General features: G+C 39.8%; 5 protein-coding genes across 6 annotated transcripts; 3 read left to right on the top strand and 2 right to left on the bottom strand.

Annotated features, from left to right (window-relative positions):
- Positions 1-329: 329 nt before the first annotated feature.
- Positions 330-772, top strand: LOC126797464 (probable non-specific lipid-transfer protein AKCS9). The gene is made up of 2 exons (XM_050524089.1): positions 330-648; positions 756-772. The coding sequence occupies exons 1-2, from the start codon at positions 330-332 to the stop codon at positions 770-772; spliced, it is 336 nt and encodes a 111-aa protein (XP_050380046.1).
- Positions 773-2,023: 1,251 nt separating this feature from the next.
- On the top strand, positions 2,024-6,766 carry LOC126797544 (transcription factor GTE8-like). Of its 2 annotated transcripts, none has more exons than XM_050524189.1 (11): positions 2,024-2,222; positions 2,592-3,895; positions 3,981-4,029; positions 4,119-4,250; positions 4,486-4,544; positions 4,725-4,797; positions 5,521-5,601; positions 5,714-5,811; positions 5,901-5,967; positions 6,112-6,242; positions 6,326-6,766. In XM_050524189.1, exons 2-11 carry the CDS (start codon positions 2,666-2,668, stop codon positions 6,599-6,601), a joined length of 2,196 nt encoding a protein of 731 aa, XP_050380146.1. In that variant the 5' UTR covers positions 2,024-2,222; positions 2,592-2,665; the 3' UTR covers positions 6,602-6,766. The 2 variants fall into 2 exon arrangements, with proteins under 2 accessions (XP_050380146.1, XP_050380145.1); XM_050524188.1 differs by having other exon boundaries at positions 5,696-5,811.
- Positions 6,767-7,234: 468 nt separating this feature from the next.
- LOC126799489 (TLC domain-containing protein At5g14285-like) lies at positions 7,235-8,227 on the top strand. The gene has a single exon (XM_050526698.1). The coding sequence runs from the start codon at positions 7,283-7,285 to the stop codon at positions 8,039-8,041; it is 759 nt and encodes a 252-aa protein (XP_050382655.1). The 5' UTR covers positions 7,235-7,282; the 3' UTR covers positions 8,042-8,227.
- Positions 8,228-8,752: 525 nt separating this feature from the next.
- LOC126797980 (lysine histidine transporter 1-like) lies at positions 8,753-11,359 on the bottom strand. The gene is made up of 8 exons (XM_050524780.1): positions 11,151-11,359; positions 10,802-10,989; positions 10,258-10,641; positions 9,786-10,179; positions 9,587-9,692; positions 9,418-9,509; positions 9,284-9,352; positions 8,753-9,211 (listed from the first exon to the last, which is right to left on the bottom strand). Exons 1-8 carry the CDS (start codon positions 11,196-11,198, stop codon positions 9,113-9,115), a joined length of 1,380 nt encoding a protein of 459 aa, XP_050380737.1. The 5' UTR covers positions 11,199-11,359; the 3' UTR covers positions 8,753-9,112.
- Positions 11,360-13,452: 2,093 nt separating this feature from the next.
- LOC126797939 (lysine histidine transporter 1-like) lies at positions 13,453-16,532 on the bottom strand. Its single transcript, XM_050524712.1, has 8 exons — positions 16,190-16,532; positions 15,604-15,791; positions 15,126-15,512; positions 14,496-14,889; positions 14,289-14,394; positions 14,088-14,179; positions 13,921-13,989; positions 13,453-13,838 (listed from the first exon to the last, which is right to left on the bottom strand). Exons 1-8 carry the CDS (start codon positions 16,235-16,237, stop codon positions 13,740-13,742), a joined length of 1,383 nt encoding a protein of 460 aa, XP_050380669.1. The 5' UTR covers positions 16,238-16,532; the 3' UTR covers positions 13,453-13,739.
- Positions 16,533-18,596: the final 2,064 nt, after the last annotated feature.

Below are 18,596 nucleotides of genomic sequence, written 5' to 3'. Positions count from 1 at the left end.
TGACTTAACAGACGAGAAACCTCGAGCCAATCAAGTCAAGAAGTCGTTGGAGGTCGATATTGAACTATATTGTACCCCTAGATTTTTCCAAAACAAGTTGCCACTCTTGCTTGACTAGTAAATAGTAATAACCTTGAAAAGTTCTTGTCCGTGAATGATGATAGATATGCCCATTCAATAAATTCGTCTTGACACTCGAGGACTGTAGTGCATGCTGATTGTATTGCGCGGGTGCCTAACTTTGAAAGATGCTTCTATATAATGTGGGTTTGTTCCTACTGCTGATACCACAAAGCAAGAAGGAAACAGATTGTAAAGAAGTAAGATCAATGAAGAGGGCAGGAATAGTTGGCTTGATGATGTTCTTATTGTTCTTGATCGCCGTTTGGGATGCGGTTCCGGTGGCGATGGGGGACACAACGCCGAGCCAGTGTAAGGATGAGAAGAAGCTTTTCGTTGATGCTTGCAAGGCAGTTGTCACTGGGAGTAATCCCTCTGCATACTGCTGCCAACGAGTTAGGGTCACTCATCTTGAGTGTGTGTGCCCCTATATTACTCCCAAAGTTGCCAATTTGATCAATGTCCCACGTCTTGTTAAGCAAATTCAAGGTTGTGGAAGGAGACTTCCTCACAACTTCAAATGTGGAAGTAAGTCGATCTCTTTCTCACTATAACTCAGTAACTCATCACAACTTCATGATTCCTGTACATATGGCTGGGCTTAACAGAACGTTTATTTGTTTATTTCATTGCAGGTATCACCTTTCCATGAGATCGAAGGCATGCACGGAGCAAGGGCGGAGCCAAGATTTTATAATGGGTTTGACTATAAAAAAATTTACGATTATTTATTAACTATATATAAAAATTTGGGGTGTGCTAATATTTAAAATTTAAATTTTAACACTAAAATTTAGCTAGAAAGATACGTTTTTAAATAATTTGAGGTGGGCTAGGGCGCCGTGTGTAGCTACGTCCTTGGCACAAAGGTCTTAGTTTAGCTTGAAGAATAGATATGCTCATATGCATCTATTACCTAGCTTTGTGCATTAGGTATGCACTAGTTGGATGTGTATTAGAGATTGATAGGACTCATAGGAGGAAATAATGAAGAATAAAAGTTTTGTATTAGTTTTTCATAAATAACAGATTTTGCTACTTTGCTACACCCACAACATGCTACTCAAGTGCATTATGTGTGTGAACTGTGAAGAGAGGAACTAGAGCAGTGCTAGCCTCACACTTAGTTAAGTGCATTATGTATAAGCCTACACAACCATGTGTTAATCTCTTATTTAAATATACAAACACACTTAAAATTGTGTAGGCCAATACCATATAATCTAAGTATTTTGTAAGCCGGGAATGTGAGTTATTTACTTGATTTTCACTCTTTTCTTTCCATTGTGCATACTTCCAAGCCCATACTACTTGTCCTCATTGTCAACCTAAATCTAAGTCTCAAAAATTCCAAAAAGAGGAGAAAATAGAATTCACACCCAGTTTGTATAAGACAAAAAATATTAAAATAACAAACTGAGATTGATCATCTATTGTCCCACTTAAGTTGTGTAAACATATTAACTCTATCCAAATATAGAATTTTTAAACTCGACCGAATCGAATTTGCAAGCACAAACTTAACTCTTTATATCCATTTAAATCATGCAGTTACATGCAAGTGCGTACTAGAATTTCCAACCTCCATTTGAGCGATATAATTTTTTTTCATATACGCCACTCATAGGTAATGGTAGATCAACTAAAATGAGTGAGCCCAATCATATATTGGAGTTTCATTATACAACAAATTACTACACCGACCCGACCCGACCCAAAAAATTTGATCCATATTATTACCGGGCCGTACACACTAATTGAATTTATATAGGTCGGTGATCCAACCGGGTCTATATCTATATGACCCGTATATAAAATAGGAGAGTCCTCGCGGAGTCTACATTTTCTCCTCCGTCTTTTTTTATTTATTTTCTTTCAAAATTTTAGAGAGAGCTCTCTCGGGCTTTTTGCTCCATTTTCTTTCGCCGTCTTCCGATTCCGCTCGGTTCGGGTCGTGATCCGGTTACTCTCTACCGGAGCTTCTCTAGGGCTTGCGTCACTCTCGCCGTCTCTTCCTACTCTAACCTTGCTTTGCTCTGCTTTGCCGAAGCTCTCTGGAGGTTGAGACGAAGAAGAAGAAGGCGAGCGAGAATTAGCAAACGGTAAGAGGTTTAGGGTTTTGCGTCGGTTTCAATTTCGGAGTATTTAGGGTTCTCTATGCTCAATTTTGAAGAGTTGGAGCTTGCCGCTCAAAAGCTAGGGTTTTGATTCGATTTTTGGAGATTTTTGAGTAGGATTTTGAGTTACTGAGCTTTTGGAATAACTGTAGAGTTGATGTTAGTGTTGTTGAGCTCTCTGATTAATTCAATTCGGTTTGTGTATCGATTCTTTGGTTTTACTTAGTTGATTAATTGTGGAGATGAAGAAATTCATGTGTTTTGATCTTTGTATGTTTCAGTTTTTGGTAAATGTATAAGCTGTATCGAATTTCGGCTAATCCTGTTTTGTTATATGATGCTTAATCTGTTCAGGAATCACTGATCGAATCGCACTCTGCAAGTCTCACTTTTGTAAAGAGAGGGTGTTTTAGGAGGTGTCTTTAGATATGACAATGGCCAAGAAGAACAGGTACCCTGGAGGGGGAGGGTATTACGGAGGTGTTTTTGAGCCGGCGGGGGAATATGAGTGTTCAGGTAGCTCAGGAAGAATGGACGCAGAAGTAACTGTCTCTGAGGGTTCGAGTGCTCCGAAAAGGAAGTGTATTAGTTTGAATTCTAATAATCACGACAGTTTCAGAGTGCCCAAGCAGGTACTTCCGGTGTCAAGCATGTTGTCTTCAGAAAGGAAGGAGTTGATAAATAGGTTGAGAACGGAGCTTGAACAGGTTCAAGTACTGAAGAAGAGAGTTGAAATGCATAGAAGCAATGGGGTTACAGTGTCATCTTCTAGTGATATTCTCAGTTGTAGCAATGGACCAAATGGGCTGCATGTAGAAAATTTGCCAAAGTCATCAGCTTTATCTTCTGAATACGGGAAAACACAGTACCCTGCGGCTCAGAAAGTGCATGAATTGAATCGCGGCAATTTTGGTAGGTTCAAGTCGGTCAGTCAGGCTTCAACACCGAGCACTGCAACTGTGATGAAACAATGCAAGTCTTTATTGCAAAGGTTAATGACCCAAAAAATTTCCAATCCATTCAACAAACCTGTAGATATAGTGGCATTAAAGATTCCGGATTACTTCACTATTATCAAGCATCCAATGGATTTGGGTACAATACAGAAAAAGCTAACTTCAGGATCTTATTCAAGCCCATATGAGTTTGCTGCTGATGTTAGGCTTACTTTTACCAATGCTATGACCTACAATCCACGAGACAATATTGTACATATGTGGGCTGATGAGCTTAGTAAGAAATTTGAACTCTGGTGGAAACCCATCGACAAGAAACTTCAAAAGGCAGAACCCCCAGCTAAATCTACTCCTCATGAAGACATGGAAACTGCTAAGCCAATCCTCCCTTCAAGAAAGAGGACGACCACTTCACTGCAACATGAAGTGAAGTCTGAGCCTGCTAAGAGGGTAATGTCAATGGAAGAGAGGCTTAATCTGACTAGAGAATTGGAGTCTTTTCATCCAGAAGATATGCCTTCAAGTATCATCCAGTTCTTGAGCGAACATAGTTCAAAAGGAAAGGAGAATCCAGAAGGTGAGATTGAGATTAGCCTCGATGTCCTCAGTGATGATACCTTGTTTACAGTTCGGAAACTCTTAGATGAGTATGCTCAAGAGAAAGAAAAGAATCATGTGAGGGCTGAGCCTTGTTCGATGGAGGTATTTCCTCAACCTCACCATATTGTTGAATTCAAAGTTAATTGATCTATGCATAATAGACTTTGTTTTAAATTATCTCTTGCAGCTCTTGAATGACTCTGGGTTGAGCAATTCATCCATGCAGCCATGTGAAGGTCAGATATTTATTTGATTGTGTAATTGATATCCTCACTTCAGCTTGTATGAGACTTTTTTTTTCCTTCCTGACACATGTGCATTGTAGGGAATGACCTTGCTGAGGAGGATGTTGATATTGGTGGAAACGAGCCCCCTGTCTCAAGCTATCCTCCTGTTGAGATAGAAAAGGATACATGCCATAGAAGCAGTAAAAACATAAGTTCAAGCAGTTCCAGTGGTAACTGAACTTTACATATTGTGGTTTTTCACTGTTTCTTTCCTTAGTCTCTTATTTGAACTATTCTTCAGTACTTTTCTTTTTCTTAGGCTTTCTTAGTTTTGGTATTCATATCCATATCTTTAGCTGGAGTAGGGCTGATTTTTGCACCGTAAATAACATCTGAAGAACAGATTTGAGTAATTTGAAAATAATGTTGGAATACTGATTAGTTTACGATCTTTTTGCTTATCAGATTCAGATTCAAGCAGTTCCGAGAGTGATAGTGATGATGATGATAAGGCCTCTAGTCCAGTAAGTACTGCTAAAGTCAGAAACTTTTTGTTGTTCTCTCCGTCACATCTAAATTATGTACCTCATATGGGCTTTGGGGGTGATAAATTATCATGCTCTTTGCACTGCTTTCATGTTCTTGTGGTATAATGCTGTATGGTTGGTAGTTTAATTGGCATTGTACTTAAAAATCTTCTTCAGGTACCACAACCCTTCTGTTCTGAAGCTCAAGCAGATGAAAAGACAACGGTTGGAAATCCCCTTGAAGGAACTCGTAAGTTTGCTCCTTTGATTTCTAGTTGTCTCGTTAAATTTTTTTCGTACTGTTGCTCCTTTGATCTCTAGGTGTCACGTCAAATTTTGTATGTTACCTAGTTCATATAAATTAGAAACACAGGATTGGCTAGAATACTGTACATATACATGCCACACTTAGTGAATACTTCGAAACTGTTGTGGGCAGGGGACACCTGTTCTACATTATACTTGACCTTTTAACTTCCCATGAGTCATATTCCAGGCCATAAACCACACAATTTTCGGTAGAATCGGTTTTAATATCATGAAGATGTGATTGTAGAGTGATTGAGTACTCTTGTTCATCCTCTTGTCTTAATTGCTTTGATGGATCTCACTTGAATATGACATAACTTTAATAGTTTGAAATTGAAACTGACAATATTTCCTTGACATTAGCCCTTGTCTTAGTAAAATTGGAGAATTATAATCACAAGGGATTAAGTGCCATTTTGGTGCGTACTTATAGATGAAATTATGAAGAGCTCAGTATTTTTTTTTATTCTGGTCGGATGCTTGATGTCGGACTGTCTTCGTACCCTTTATGTTGCTTAATCTAGTGATTATTTTGCATATTTAGCTTAATGATGCGGTATGCCTGTTGGAGTCTGCCAGCATTATTTACTTATTTAGCTGTGGTGCAAATACATTTTCGCGCTCGGTTCTCATTAAATACTGAATTGATCATTTATGCTTACAGAGTCTGATAGTGGGTTGGATCAAGTCGAAGAGACTTCCCAGCCAAAGCCAAGTTCTGTTGAATCAGATAGCCGCCAGGATGGTAAGTGGAAGAGTTAAACCAATTAAAAAGGCAAAACAATTAGGCTGTTGTTTATGTGGTAGCATATCGTTGCTGATCTCTAAAAAACATTTAGGGGACAATGCTCCCACAGAGAGGCCAGTCACCCCTGATAAGCAGCATAGAGCCGCTCTGTTGAAGCATCGTTTTGCTGATACCATTTTGAGAGCTCAAGCAAAAACCTTTGATCAGGTGGGTTCCAGAGCTTGGCTACTTTTATGGTACGTAGTTTCATGTAAAAATTCTATTTGCGTGTGATAATTTTATTTGGCTGAGATCAGGGTGACAAAGGGGATCCTGAGAAATTGCGACGGCAGAGGGAGGAACTTGAACTGCAACAGAAGAAAGGTTGGTGACCTTTGCATTTGATATATACTTCATTTTTGTGTATGTTATTCATTAGTTGCTCTCCTGATGTACTGAAATGATAGTCTATATCAACAGAATTGGTTTTTTTTGTTTAAACCTTTTAATTTACCAATACATGTGCAGAAAAGGCCCGGTTGCAAGCAGAAGCAAAAGCTGCTGAGGAAGCAAGAATGAAAAAGGAAGCAGAAGCTGTAGCTGAGGCTAAACGAAAGAGGGAGCTTGAGAGGGAAGCAGCCAGACAGGCATTGCTGCAGGTAATTCTTTACATCTCATAGTAGAAGGGCAAGTACTTAATTTATGCGAATTGTTATTTGAGCATCTCATGGCATTTGTACAGGTGGAGAAGACTGTTGAAATCAACGATTCTCGGTTCCTTCATGATATTGAAATGCGATTGCTTACAGCCCCTATGGAGAAGTTACCAATCAAAGTAGATGAAACAAGCCCAGATCATTCCGAGGATGGTTTGGGTGGTTTCAATTTCCATGGCAGTAACCCCTTGGAACAACTCGGCCTGTTCATGAAAGAGGACCCAGATGATGATGAAGAAGAAGCTGCTGAGCTTGTTGCTCCAAATCCTGTCGATGATGTAGAGGAGGGAGAAATCGGCTGAAGTACATCCTGCTCCTCTTTTTCGCCCCACCGCCGCATCTGTACTTACGAACAGCCCAGAAAGTAAAACACAGAAATTTTCTTGTTCTTTTGTTCGAAAACGATACAAAATGTCTGCAATTTTGGTAGTGAAATGGTAAATCTCAGTAAAACCTTTTAACCGGAACTTTACTCCTATTACTGAATCATCCTCTCTGAACTCTACACCGTAAAGTCTGTCTTCCCTGCTCGGAAATATCCCCCCTCATAATTTTCCGATGCCTTCGGTTGATATGAAACTTTCTTAGGTTCCTCATTAGAGTAACTATTCAGTAATCGGGGATTATCAAAACGTGGTTACTCTCCGAATTCTCAAATCTCATTCTAAAAATTGGAATTATCATTTGTCATTCTCCGAATTCTTTATAAGAGTTATTTAGTAGTCTTGGTTAACTAGGTAATCTTATTCTCTGGTTCTAAGATTTCTCATTACCATGTTTTGTTGAGTTACTACAGAGATTTATAAAAGTTACCATGAATGAATGGTAATTCTAGATGATAGTGACAGTGTGAAACTCATATATAAAAAGAGGAGTGAGACGCATTTTGTCTGAGAATTCAAACAGAGTCGGGGGGAGAGAGAGAGAGAGAGAGAGAGAGAGAGAGAGAGAGAGTGTGTGTGTGTTGTTCTAGGGTTCTGAAAATGGAAATGCAGAGCCCAATTCCGTCATCCCTGCCACCACTCCCAATCCTCTTCTCCTTCTTCTTCACCGTCTACCTCATCGCCTACTTCATCGTCTTCCGCACCTGGAGCCCCAAGATCCGACCCGAAGCCTCCAGCTGTCTCATCTCCCTCGCCCACGGCACCCCCGCCGTGTTCTTCTCCACCTACGCCCTCCTCTCCGATCCCTCCGCCGCCTTCGCCTCCCCCAACACGCGCCTCCAGAGCTCCGTCCTCGACTTCAGCGTCGCCTACTTCCTCATGGATCTTCTCCACTACCTCGTCTTCTTCCCCTCCGACCTCCTCTTCATCGGCCACCACCTCGCCACCCTCTTCGTCTTCCTCACCTGCCGCTACGTCGCCTCCCGCGGCGCGTTGGCTGTTCTCGGGCTCCTGGTCCTCGCGGAGGTCACCAGCCTCTGCCAGAACGTGTGGACGCTCGCCAACGCGCGGCGGAGGGAGGTGGAGTTCGCCGCCAAGGTGTATGATCTCTTGTCCCCTCCTTTTTATGTGCTCTATTCGATTGTGAGGGGCTTTGTTGGCCCTTACTTTGTGTTTAGAATGACTGCGTTCTACGTCAGCGGCGCCGCCGAGGGTTTGATTCCCCGGTGGGTTTGGCTGTCGTGGATTGTTGTGGTTGTGGCTGCTATTTCTGTCAGCATTTTGTGGATTTCGAATCTTTGGGTCGAGTTGTATAGGGATTGGACTCATAGGAGTGGCAAGTTGGAAAAAGAAAGTTAGTTAGATCACTTAGATGTTTCGAGTGAAAAATTGATGTTGATTTTAGAGGGAACACTTTGCGAAACTCGGTTGTGTGATTTGTCTCGAGCTTAATAACAATGCGGCTTGATTTACTCTAACAAATGTGCAGAATGTAGCTCTGTTTCGTTTGATGTCTTTTCGTCAATGCATTCTTTCGTTGTTGTTGTTGTAGATTTGGTGTGTAAATGACTACGAGCAATTGCTAGGTCTACCTTTTCTTATCATGGTCACAGAACGGATATAATGCAGCTTCTGAATGCATAGGTTTTATGAATTTTGATGGTATCGTTGCTGTTGGGATTCCATGTTTGAAAAAAGGGAGCCTACTTTGTTAAAAAATGCTGGTTAGGTTTGATGATCATAAGAGTTTCTCAATTATGAGGATGAAAATAAATAAATAAATTGATGTAGCTGAAACTAGGCCACCTGCCAAATTCGATGCAAAGAGGTTTGTTTATTTTTGTTATGAAGTGGTTGATTTGTTGTATAGGTTTAGCATTGACACCCTTAATTTCAGTGGTTGCTTCTCGTTTGTTTTTCTTCTGCAATATGATGTTCCTCACTTTTCCGTCTGCTTAGATTATCATTTAAATTAGTGCCCTCTTGCTGTCATGTTGGATTTTTGGTGAGACATTCTGCTTTTGTGAGCTTGGTTGGTAGCCAAGATTGGCATTATTACCTAACGAAAACAAAGTTGATGAGTTTTTGCATTCATTATCTTAAATGACAGGTTTCAATCTCAAAGTATTAGTTATCTTGTTTCTCTTATGTGATTTGGCCAATATAACTCTCTGTTATTAAAACATCAGTGCATTGCTCTGAAACAGTTCTAGTATTAGATCACTGTCTGTCTGTGACATGTACTTTCTCTAACAACTTAACAATACAATGAGCAACTAAACAATACAGTGAGAATCCTCAGGATTCGAGACAGTCGGAAACTTTCTTTGTGCCTCTTTTATGTTATTTGGTCACACATGGTTGCCTCCGTCTATGCATTTTGGACTTCAGGGTGACGTTTTGGTGCATATAATCTTGTACCAAGTATCTTTAGTTGTAGAAATCATAGTCCTTGGCTTGAAGTATTATATGCCTCAACCCTCCAATCGGTGATAGGATCATCAGCAGGACACCCAGTGTAATGCAAATCTGAAATTGAAGAAGCTATTTAGAAATGAATCAGTCTAGTTTAACTATAAAGCTGAACATGCTTATACATACCCAGTTGATGAACCAAGATAAGCTAAACTTCCGTGGTTTTCTTATGGCTAGCCAGATAACGCAAGGGAGCTGAAGAGTGAAATCAGGTTTAGACCATGGCTATAACTTTGATATGGTAAACTAGGAGGACTTACAAAGTATGTCGTTGGTGAGAAAGCAAATCCTCCAAAGAACCCCAGAAGTCCACCAAAGAAGGGGAAACTGATGCCCACGAACATTGTGAATGCTGCAGTCGTATACAACATTATAAGCTTCATTCTACGGTTTCTACCTCAAGCAAGTAATCACATACCTCTTACTTACCAACGTATACATTCCTCGAGATGAAGCGAAGAGTCTTTGTAGGCCTAAAATGCAGTTTCTTTATCAGGACAGTTTCTATCATATCAAATACTGGCATCGCAAATAGCTGCAAAATGATACAAGGGACACCCAGATTTGATCAGAACCTACCGATTTATGTATTCCACGATTGATATGGAAAGAAAGAAGCAGGACAGACCTGATAACCTCCAATGATATGAACAACGACAAACATGTTGGCCGTTATGATAAGCCATGCAGGTTTCTCCAAGGAGATTAAGATGTTGTCCTCGACTCTGTTGCCAAAAGTATAATATCCGACGAGGGCCACCGGAAAATAGCACAAAGCCACGACTGTATAGGCTATGATCACCCCTCTCCACATAAGCTTCTTAGATGGCTTGTCAGGTGAAGAAGGGAGTGTTGCTTGGATCTCCAGTACCACATTATGGCCTGCATATGCAAACGCAACGTCTCCCAATGCAGTGAAGAAGTTGAAAGCTGTCCCTGATGCGGTACGAGCTTTATACCCGTATTCTACATCTGCCTGAACACCCTTATGTATTGTAGTCGTCCATGCAATAGTAGAGTAACTGCATCATAGTTAAACTTTATCTCTTCTCATATTTTTCTTCATTGTCATTTATTTGGAGAAAAACTAAATGTTGTACCTTAAACACATGACTGCTGCAGTCAATGACACACCAGTAATGGAGCCAAAGTTGGGGAGATGTGCGAGCATAAACTGAGCCGAGGCATAGATCATGATGAAGTAGGTGAGTTTGATCGGGTTCTGGCCTTTGCGAACTATGCTGTGCACCTTCTGTAGTGTTTTTCCTCCTGAGACCATATACACAATGTTCACACCAACCTCGCAGACTAGCTGTTGGGGCACCACAATCCAAAGACCAAGCTTTTCACCAAAGGCATGTTGTCCCAGTTCATGATACCTATCGAATCGCTTCCCAGGTACCATTTCATGCATCTCAACCATTTGCCATAGTGTGAATAAAGTGATCACCCATGATAGGACTAGAATAACTATTCCAGGACCCCTAAAAATCAACAAGGAATTTTAAACTTGTAGATGAAAGTAAAAAAAGTTGCTTAAGCATAGTGTTAAACATACCATCCTAGTCCCAGTTTTTCTGGGCTCAGTTTGGGCTTTGCCTTAATGAAGTTTCTTCATTATTCAAAAAAAAAAAAAAAACATACCATCCTAGATTCGACATGGCATAAGGAAGACTTAGGACACCAACTCCAACCATGGAGTTGACATTATGGAAAGCTGAGTGCCACCAGGTTGCATTCCTTGAGGAAGTAATAGGAAGCCAATCATCAATTTGCTTCTGCCTCTCTAGCTTTTCATCTATCTGCGATTGCTCCTCTGATGGCGTCTCCATCTGTGGTTCAGTGAAATCCCACAGTTCTTAAAACTCACATAAATCCACACCAGAAGCACCAGCAGCTTATTCTTAAGGAGAATACTGGTCTTATCACTCTTGTGGATTATATTGTTCAATTCAAAATCTAGTCAAACTTGGCATGTGAAAGAGAGGCTCACATTGCTGGGAATGGAAGAATTTTCTTCGGTTGGAGCTTGCGTTCCCATAGATGCACAGTGCCGCAGTGTATGAGGAAGTCGTATTGAAATATGGAATCAGTGGAACTTATAATACTCCTGAAGTTGACATACTTGTTTGCTACTGGTCTGTGGAAGAATCTTTGAAAATTAGCCAGCAAAATGCTTCCAAAGAGCGCTTTTATTGCGGACCGCATAGTAGCGGACTTTCAAAACATGACAGTCGGATTGCATGAGTGGTTTACAATTAAACAGGTACAAATCTTTTTTTAATGTGGTCACATGCATGGCAAGATCATTAAAATTTCTAATGGGCTGCTGGTGTATGCTAACCAATACTAATATTGATTAGCATCGGAGCAGTAACATCAATTGAAACAGATTCATGATTTCTTACTTAGAGAGAGAGAGAGAGAGAGATCTTGCCCAAATAAGAGATCCATTTGAAATTTTAATGATCTTGCCCAGAAAATAAAGAAAGAGGAGAGAGACACGGGAGAATGTCATATGCATGTGACCACATTAAAAAGATTTGTACTTGTTTAATCGTAAACCACTCGTGACATTGAAAATTCGTCCCTCCACAGTGGAGGTTTACCTGCATGCATACGTGACATAACTTCAGCCAATTATTTTAGTAAGTTTTTGTCCTGGTGTTAATCCTTTAGGTTCAATTCGGTTTTAAAAATTAAACATGATCAAAAATTCAATCACAAAATGTTGAATCTTGGTGAAATTTAAGATAATCTTTGATCTTTTTCATCTTCGTCCTTCTTCCTCAGAAGGGGTGGCGTCAAGGATGTCGACGACGACAAAGTCGGAGCTGGAGAACTGGAGTTTGGATGATGCATTGCAGTTGGGAATTGCTTTTGAGGGTGAAAATTCGCAAAGAGACTGTTTTGTAGAAAATTCGAAGATGGAGCACAGATTTTACCTTAAACGCTGCAGCGGGACCTCGGCAGAAACCATAGCCAACATCGAGGAACTCCTTTCCGAAATCGTTGTCCGTAATCCGGCCAGACCTCTTGTCCGATTCAAATGTGTCTCCAAGCATTGGCTCTCTCTTATCTCCGGCCCCGAATTCTGTCATCGCCACACCCTTCGTAATCCAATCACTCCAGTCTCCGCGGTCTTTCCGCAAAAATCCACCAAATGTGGTTTTATCCCTCTTCCTCTGGATGATGATGATCACCATTATGGCTCTGACTCGCTCTTCAGTCCTCTCAATATCTTAGCTCCAATATAACGAACACATCAAAGTTATCCAGTCCTGCAACGGCCTCTTCTTGTGCCAACTTGGGGATGCAGAAGAGGGGATCCCCCCATATCATATGCTCAATCCCACAACCAACCAGTTCTCCACACTAATTCCTCCAGCTACTGCTGTTACTAACGTGGATGAAGAGTGCATCGTTGTTGTACCTTCTCCTCCTTACTGTATAGAAAAGACATGATAAGAGGGCATATAGATATTTTCAGGAGTCTGGTGACAGGCGCCATTTGTATCTTATTGATGTTTACCGCCCATGTATCAGTCAATCTGAAGTTCTGGAGATGGGAAAAGACTACTCAGGCTGGTTTGTCAAGTACCTTGTTGATCTTGATCCCATATCCGCTGTTTACCCCTGGTTTCAGCTGGATAAAGGCTTTGTGATTCTCTTTCTAGCTCGAGACAAAAAGGAAGGAGGGGAATGTTCATCTCTGTTGCTACACTTACATGGCAAAGCCTACTGTTACAATCTTAAGAGTAAGACTGCCAAATCTTTTGACTTGGCTCCCATGACCGATCTTGATGATCGTCTCTTACGAGTCGGATTCTATAATTATCGGTACATAGAATCACTGGCTTGTGTGTGAAGGGAAATTAATTAATTTATCTTCCTGCTGCTGCTACTACCTTGTTATTTTCTTTTGGTTGTGAAATGTTTGTATTAGACAAGTTGTATGACTTTTGACATCTGTATTCAGTTGAAGCTCTAATAAAGGGTTAAATGGTTTTTCATTGCTGCTTTTAGTTTGGACTTTGGATCAATGATATCATTTGCGTATTTTACCCTACCTGCCTACCCGCTTTGTGTTTAGCTTTCAGTTGTGTTGGTAACTTTCTAGCGTCTAACTTTGCACAGTTAATGCATTTGTAAGTTCACCCTTTGATCAAATCTGTATTTGATTGATTGATTAGTGATTTAACTCAATGCATTCGGGGGTCTTCTGCTGCTGTGTTGCACTTTGGTGAGACCATGAAGGCATGAACATTCATTTGTTGGCCATTAAGAACTAGTAGTCCACATATATCTATTTCCTTACTGCTGAAAATACAGGAAAATAGTAAAAGTTCTGTAATGTTTGCATCACACCCATACAACACAAAATTAAAAAAATCAACAACTCCACGAAGAGGCGTAGAGATGTCTCTTCTGCATTTTTATGTTCAGCTTTAGAATTCAGACAAGCCAGATGCATGGAGACCTATTTGTGTATGTCTTCGTTGTCTTATTCGTGACATATGCTTGCATCTATATGTCTGCATTAGATTCCAAGGTCACCAATCTGTTGTTTTGCAAAGAAATTTCAATTGTAGAATTTGTAGTTCTTGGCTTGATGTATGATACTCCTTAACCCTCCAATAGGTGAAAGGATCATGAGCATGAGTCCCAATGTAATGCAAATCTGACATTGGAGAAGCCAACTTTTAGTATTGTACCTGCTTTAGTTTTAAAGAAGATAACATTACCAGTGAAGGTATACATACCCAGTTAACGATCCAAGATAAGCTGAACTTTCGCGGTTTCTTGATAGCAAGCCACATGATGCAAGGGAGCTGAAGGATGACCATGAGTTGAGGCTTGGTGTGAATGTGTGATATAAAAATCTTCTGAAAAATTGACCTCAAATTAAGGGTTGTCTAGGACGACTTACAAAGTATGTTGTTGGGGAAAAGGCAAATCCACCAAAGAATCCCAGAAGTCCACCAAAGAAGGGAAAAGTAATGCCAACGAACATTGTGAATGCTGCAGTCAAATGTGAGTAAGTGATAGATGAGTACTCAATGTAAATCAGATAACACATTCTGTCTCAGCCTAGTGATCCTACTGCATGCTCTTAGTAACTTGTACTTACCAACATATAAGTTGCGGGAAATGAAGCGAAGAGTTGTAGTTGGCCTGAATTTTAGTTTCTTTACCAGAACAGTTTCTATCATGTCAAACACTGGCATTGCATATAGCTGCAGCAGAACAAGGAGAAACCAAGATTTGATCAGAATTAGCCTTTATGTTCTAGTTTTAGACTTCTAGTTATAACTACATAGGAAGAAGCAAAACACACCTGATAACTCCCAATAACATGGACAACAACAAACATGTTTGCCATTATGATGAGCCATTCAGGTTTCTCCAAGGAGATTAAGATGTTGTCCTCAACTTTGTTGCCGAAGGTGTAGTATCCAATGAGAGCCACCGGAAAATAGCACAAAGCCACTACTATGTAGGCTATCACTACTCCCCTCCACATAGGCTTCTTGGATGGGGTTTCTGGAGTGGAAGGGATTGTTGCTTGGATCTCCAGAACCACATTGTGGCCGGCATAGGCAAAAGCAACGTCGCCTAAGGCACTGAAGAAATTGAAGACTGTTCCTGATGTATTGTGGGCTATATAACCGTAGTCTACGTCTGCCTGAACACCCTTATGCACTGAAGCCGTCCATGCAATTGTAGAGTAACTACAATATTACAAATTTACAATTAAAATAAGTCCAATCTAGCTTAGTGTTCCCTCATTGTCATAGAGTCGATTATAGGGCACCAAAAGCTTATGATATATGAATTGATCTAACACTTGCTTATGTATAGCCTTTGATACCACATTGGTGAATGTCCGAGAAGCTTATAGTATTACTGATGAAGCCACAACAGTGTACACCGAGACAATATTAGCTATTAAGAGTGGAGTGTGTACCTTAATGACATGACTGCTGCTGCCAAAGACACGCCAGATATGGAGTTGAAGTTGGGGAGATGAGCAAGTACAAAATGAGCAGAGGCAAATATCATGATGAAGTAACTGAGTTTGATCGAATCTTTTTCGTCTTTACGAACTATGTTATGAACCTTCTGCAGGGATTTTCCTCCTGTGACCATGTACACAATGTCCACGCCAACTTCGCAGATGAGCTGTTGGGGAACCACAATCCAAAGGCCAAGCTTTTCACCAAAGGCATACTGACCCAGTTCATGGTACCTATCAAACCTCTTTCCCGGAACCATTTCATGCATCTCGACCATTTGCCATAATGTGAATAAAGTGATCACCCATGATAATATCAGAATAACCACACCAGGACCCCTGAAAAAACAAGGTGTACTAGTACTTAACAACTCCATTTACAAATTTCGATTTCGATATCAAGTTCATTGGTTGTTTGTGTTCAACCTACCATCCAAGATTAGACATGGCAAAGGGAAGACTTAGGACACCAGCTCCAACCATGGCAGTGACATTGTGGAAAGCTGAGTACCACCACTTTGCATTCCTTGATGAAGTAATCGGAAGCCAGTCATCTATTTCCTTTTGCCTCTGCAATTTCTCGTCTATCTTTGCTTGCTTCTCCGGTTGTTCATCCATCTGTTATTAAGTACAGCACAGAAAGTCAGAAACCGCAACCGACATTTCTCAAACCACATGCACCTAAAACTAAAACTACGTACTATAATTTTTGTGTTGATGATCGATCATTTATCGTTCTTGATGCCATAACCTCATAGCAACCTACTGCGAGGTTCTAACAACGAAAGCCTAATGGAAGCACCATTGCACCACTAAGTGGTGGTCGTCCCAAACAAATAACATCGTTTTTTGGTGGTGTGCATGGTTGATATAACAAGAAATCAAAATCAAGCTTCAGGCAGCTAAGAGCAGGGTCCTTAAATAAGAATATAACATATTAATTCCTTTCTTCTTGTGTTCAAGTCAAGCACCAAGGGCATGTCTACTTCCTTTAGAGAGAGAGAGAGAGAGCTTACATTGCCTGTGGCAGAAGAACTGTAGTCGTATGGAGCTTGAGTTCCCATCGATGTACAGAGTAGGCTTCAAGAATTAGAGCATGAAACATGAAAATGAATGGAGAGATGTAACATATAATGTATTACGAGGCTGAGCTATGAATGTATCGAAAATGACAGAATGTTAAACTCCGCCCTTGCTAATAGAAGTTGCTGGCAACTTCCAAGTTCATTTGTAATTTGTTTGCTAGTCTTCTGTCTTGTATATCAAATACTCAATCTGGCCTGCAAAGTCTGTCTCCAAATGCTGAATGAATCAAAAATCTAATGAAAGGTACAAATATATAATGATAAGCTTCAAGCTGCTTTGTTGTTGTTTGGGTTGGAAAAAGAAAGTGACATACCTACGTTTTTTTAAACATACACGGGCTATGCAATTTTATTATGTTTGGTGGGACTTTTTACAAACAAGAAGTAAAAATGAGATAGATGATGAGTTTGTTTGTTTTTTTTTAAAATCCTCTTAGCCTCTTACTCCAGTGCAAAACTGCACATGTGCAATACAAGTTGAGAGCGTTTACATACTGCAATTTCGATCTTATACCATGTCATTAATTTAACAGAAAACTTAACGGATATACTATATATGGTAACGGTAAAGTAGTTCATGTACCATTTCACGATAATTCAAGTACTAGTTTAGGTTTTTACTCTAATAATAATAAGCGAATCCTCCTCAAAAAAATAAAAAACAATACGAAAAGAAAACAAAACTGTTCTAGTACATAGTCAAGAAACATATCAAAAGGGCAACAAAAAAAAATTCAAGCGTGTGTTAAAATTATATTTAGGGGTAAGTCTACACTTGTATTACTGATCATGTCCCACAACGAAAACGTACAGGATAATGAAATAATAATATCACATCCAAGTATAAAACAATGGAGTGCACCACTGATTTGTTAGAGCTCACTTATTCATTTTGGGAACCAATCGATGATATTAAGTACAAACAAAACTGAACAAATGTTATAATCACACAAAACCACCTATTGTTTAGTGAAGGAGACAGGATACACGAAATGACTATCATGATATTTAGAAATCAAACCAATAATTACCTACCATTTGGTGAATCGGGTTAGGGAGGATCGTCATGTTCAATGAAACTCAATCTTCCATGTATCACGACCGGACCATCCTCTTCCACAGCTGGCATTGGCCTCCCAAACCTGGTGCTGGACCCTTATCATATATGATCTTTTAGAATCTACAAGATACATCTATGACAAGAGGATGGTCGGTCATGAGACGGTGAAGGTTGAGTTTTATTGGCTACGACGATCCTCCCCAACCGGATCACCAAATGGTAGGTAGTTATGAATGATTAATGACATTTGTTTCGTTTGGTTTGTAAAGATCATGATAATCATTGTATGTTATTTGTGTAATAAGCCTCTCATATTTACATAACATCTAATATAGACAAAACCCATTTATAATGTTGTTTTATTATTCCTTTAAGAGTATTTGCCCATTGTTTAATCATTATCACTAATTCGTCCCTTTGGAAACCATGACCTTAACCGATTGTGAATCAGATATGGTGCTGGTTAAGTCCCCTTGGTATGTCCCTTTTTGGTTCAATTTATGTTTTCATGTGATTTTTAATTTTTAGCATATTACTTCTAGCATTTGAGCACTGATTTGGCATCTTATGAGGATTAAACTTACGGCATCATATATTTGAAATATATATTTAATTTAGCCCATAACTTATTTGAAATCAAAAAGAGAAAGAGAAAGTAATCGGAAAGAAAAAAGAGTATCTAATTACCAGCGCGCCCAAGCCCCGGTTGCAAAATAAAACACCCAGACATTAGGGTACACAGTCTCGTTCACACGGTCAGTAGCTGATCATGAAATTTATGTTCAACCACCATTTGATGTAAATCTAAGGGTTGAATATAAAATAACTCAATTTAAAAAAAGATTCTACTCATCATTAGATTTACATCTAATAGTGGTTGAACATGAATTTCACTGTCAGTTACTGACGGTGTGAACGAGATTGTTAGGGTACATTCGTAAATTAAACATAACTTGTTTCCATCAAAACCCCCCAAAACCGAGAGTAGAGAGGGTGAAGAGCTACCATAGAATTTTATTGCTGCTTGAGACATTCGTTGTTTGAAAAATCCTAGCTCTACACAATGATGGCCTCCAAGGTTAAGGAGAAGGCCTCCATGGACGGTATGCCACTATTTTCCTTCTCTGTCTTTTTGAAATTTATGGGTTTTTAGTATTCGAATGGTTTTTGGAAATTGATTTGTTTGGTGTTGGCTTTCTAGATGTGACTAGCTTTTCCTCTGAGAATTTTGGTTCATATGTTTGTTTGAAACTTGATTCACACAAAATGCTAGTGTAG

The sequence above is a fragment of the Argentina anserina genome, chromosome 6, assembly GCF_933775445.1.
Source record: "Argentina anserina chromosome 6, drPotAnse1.1, whole genome shotgun sequence".
Taxonomy (NCBI): Eukaryota; Viridiplantae; Streptophyta; class Magnoliopsida; order Rosales; family Rosaceae; genus Argentina; species Argentina anserina.
Note: the sequence above shows the minus strand (reverse complement) of the source record. Positions and strands in the feature narration are given on the sequence as shown.

Coding starts and splice junctions, on each gene's coding strand:
- LOC126797464 (XM_050524089.1), top strand. CDS start 330: ATGAAGAGGGCAGGAATAGTTGGCTTGATGATGTTCTTATTGTTCTTG.
- LOC126797544 (XM_050524188.1), top strand. CDS start 2,666: ATGACAATGGCCAAGAAGAACAGGTACCCTGGAGGGGGAGGGTATTAC. Junction 4,545..4,724: donor ATGATAAGGCCTCTAGTCCA/GTAAGTACTGCT, acceptor AATCTTCTTCAG/GTACCACAACCCTTCTGTTC. Junction 4,798..5,520: donor AAATCCCCTTGAAGGAACTC/GTAAGTTTGCTC, acceptor TTATGCTTACAG/AGTCTGATAGTGGGTTGGAT.
- LOC126799489 (XM_050526698.1), top strand. CDS start 7,283: ATGGAAATGCAGAGCCCAATTCCGTCATCCCTGCCACCACTCCCAATC.
- LOC126797980 (XM_050524780.1), bottom strand. CDS start 11,198: ATGGGAACGCAAGCTCCAACCGAAGAAAATTCTTCCATTCCCAGCAAT. Junction 10,642..10,801: donor GCCATGTCGAATCTAGGATG/GTATGTTTTTTT, acceptor GTTGATTTTTAG/GGGTCCTGGAATAGTTATTC. Junction 9,353..9,417: donor TCTCACCAACGACATACTTT/GTAAGTCCTCCT, acceptor TTCACTCTTCAG/CTCCCTTGCGTTATCTGGCT.
- LOC126797939 (XM_050524712.1), bottom strand. CDS start 16,237: ATGGGAACTCAAGCTCCATACGACTACAGTTCTTCTGCCACAGGCAAT. Junction 15,513..15,603: donor GCCATGTCTAATCTTGGATG/GTAGGTTGAACA, acceptor TTGTTTTTTCAG/GGGTCCTGGTGTGGTTATTC. Junction 14,395..14,495: donor ATGTTATTGGGAGTTATCAG/GTGTGTTTTGCT, acceptor GTTCTGCTGCAG/CTATATGCAATGCCAGTGTT.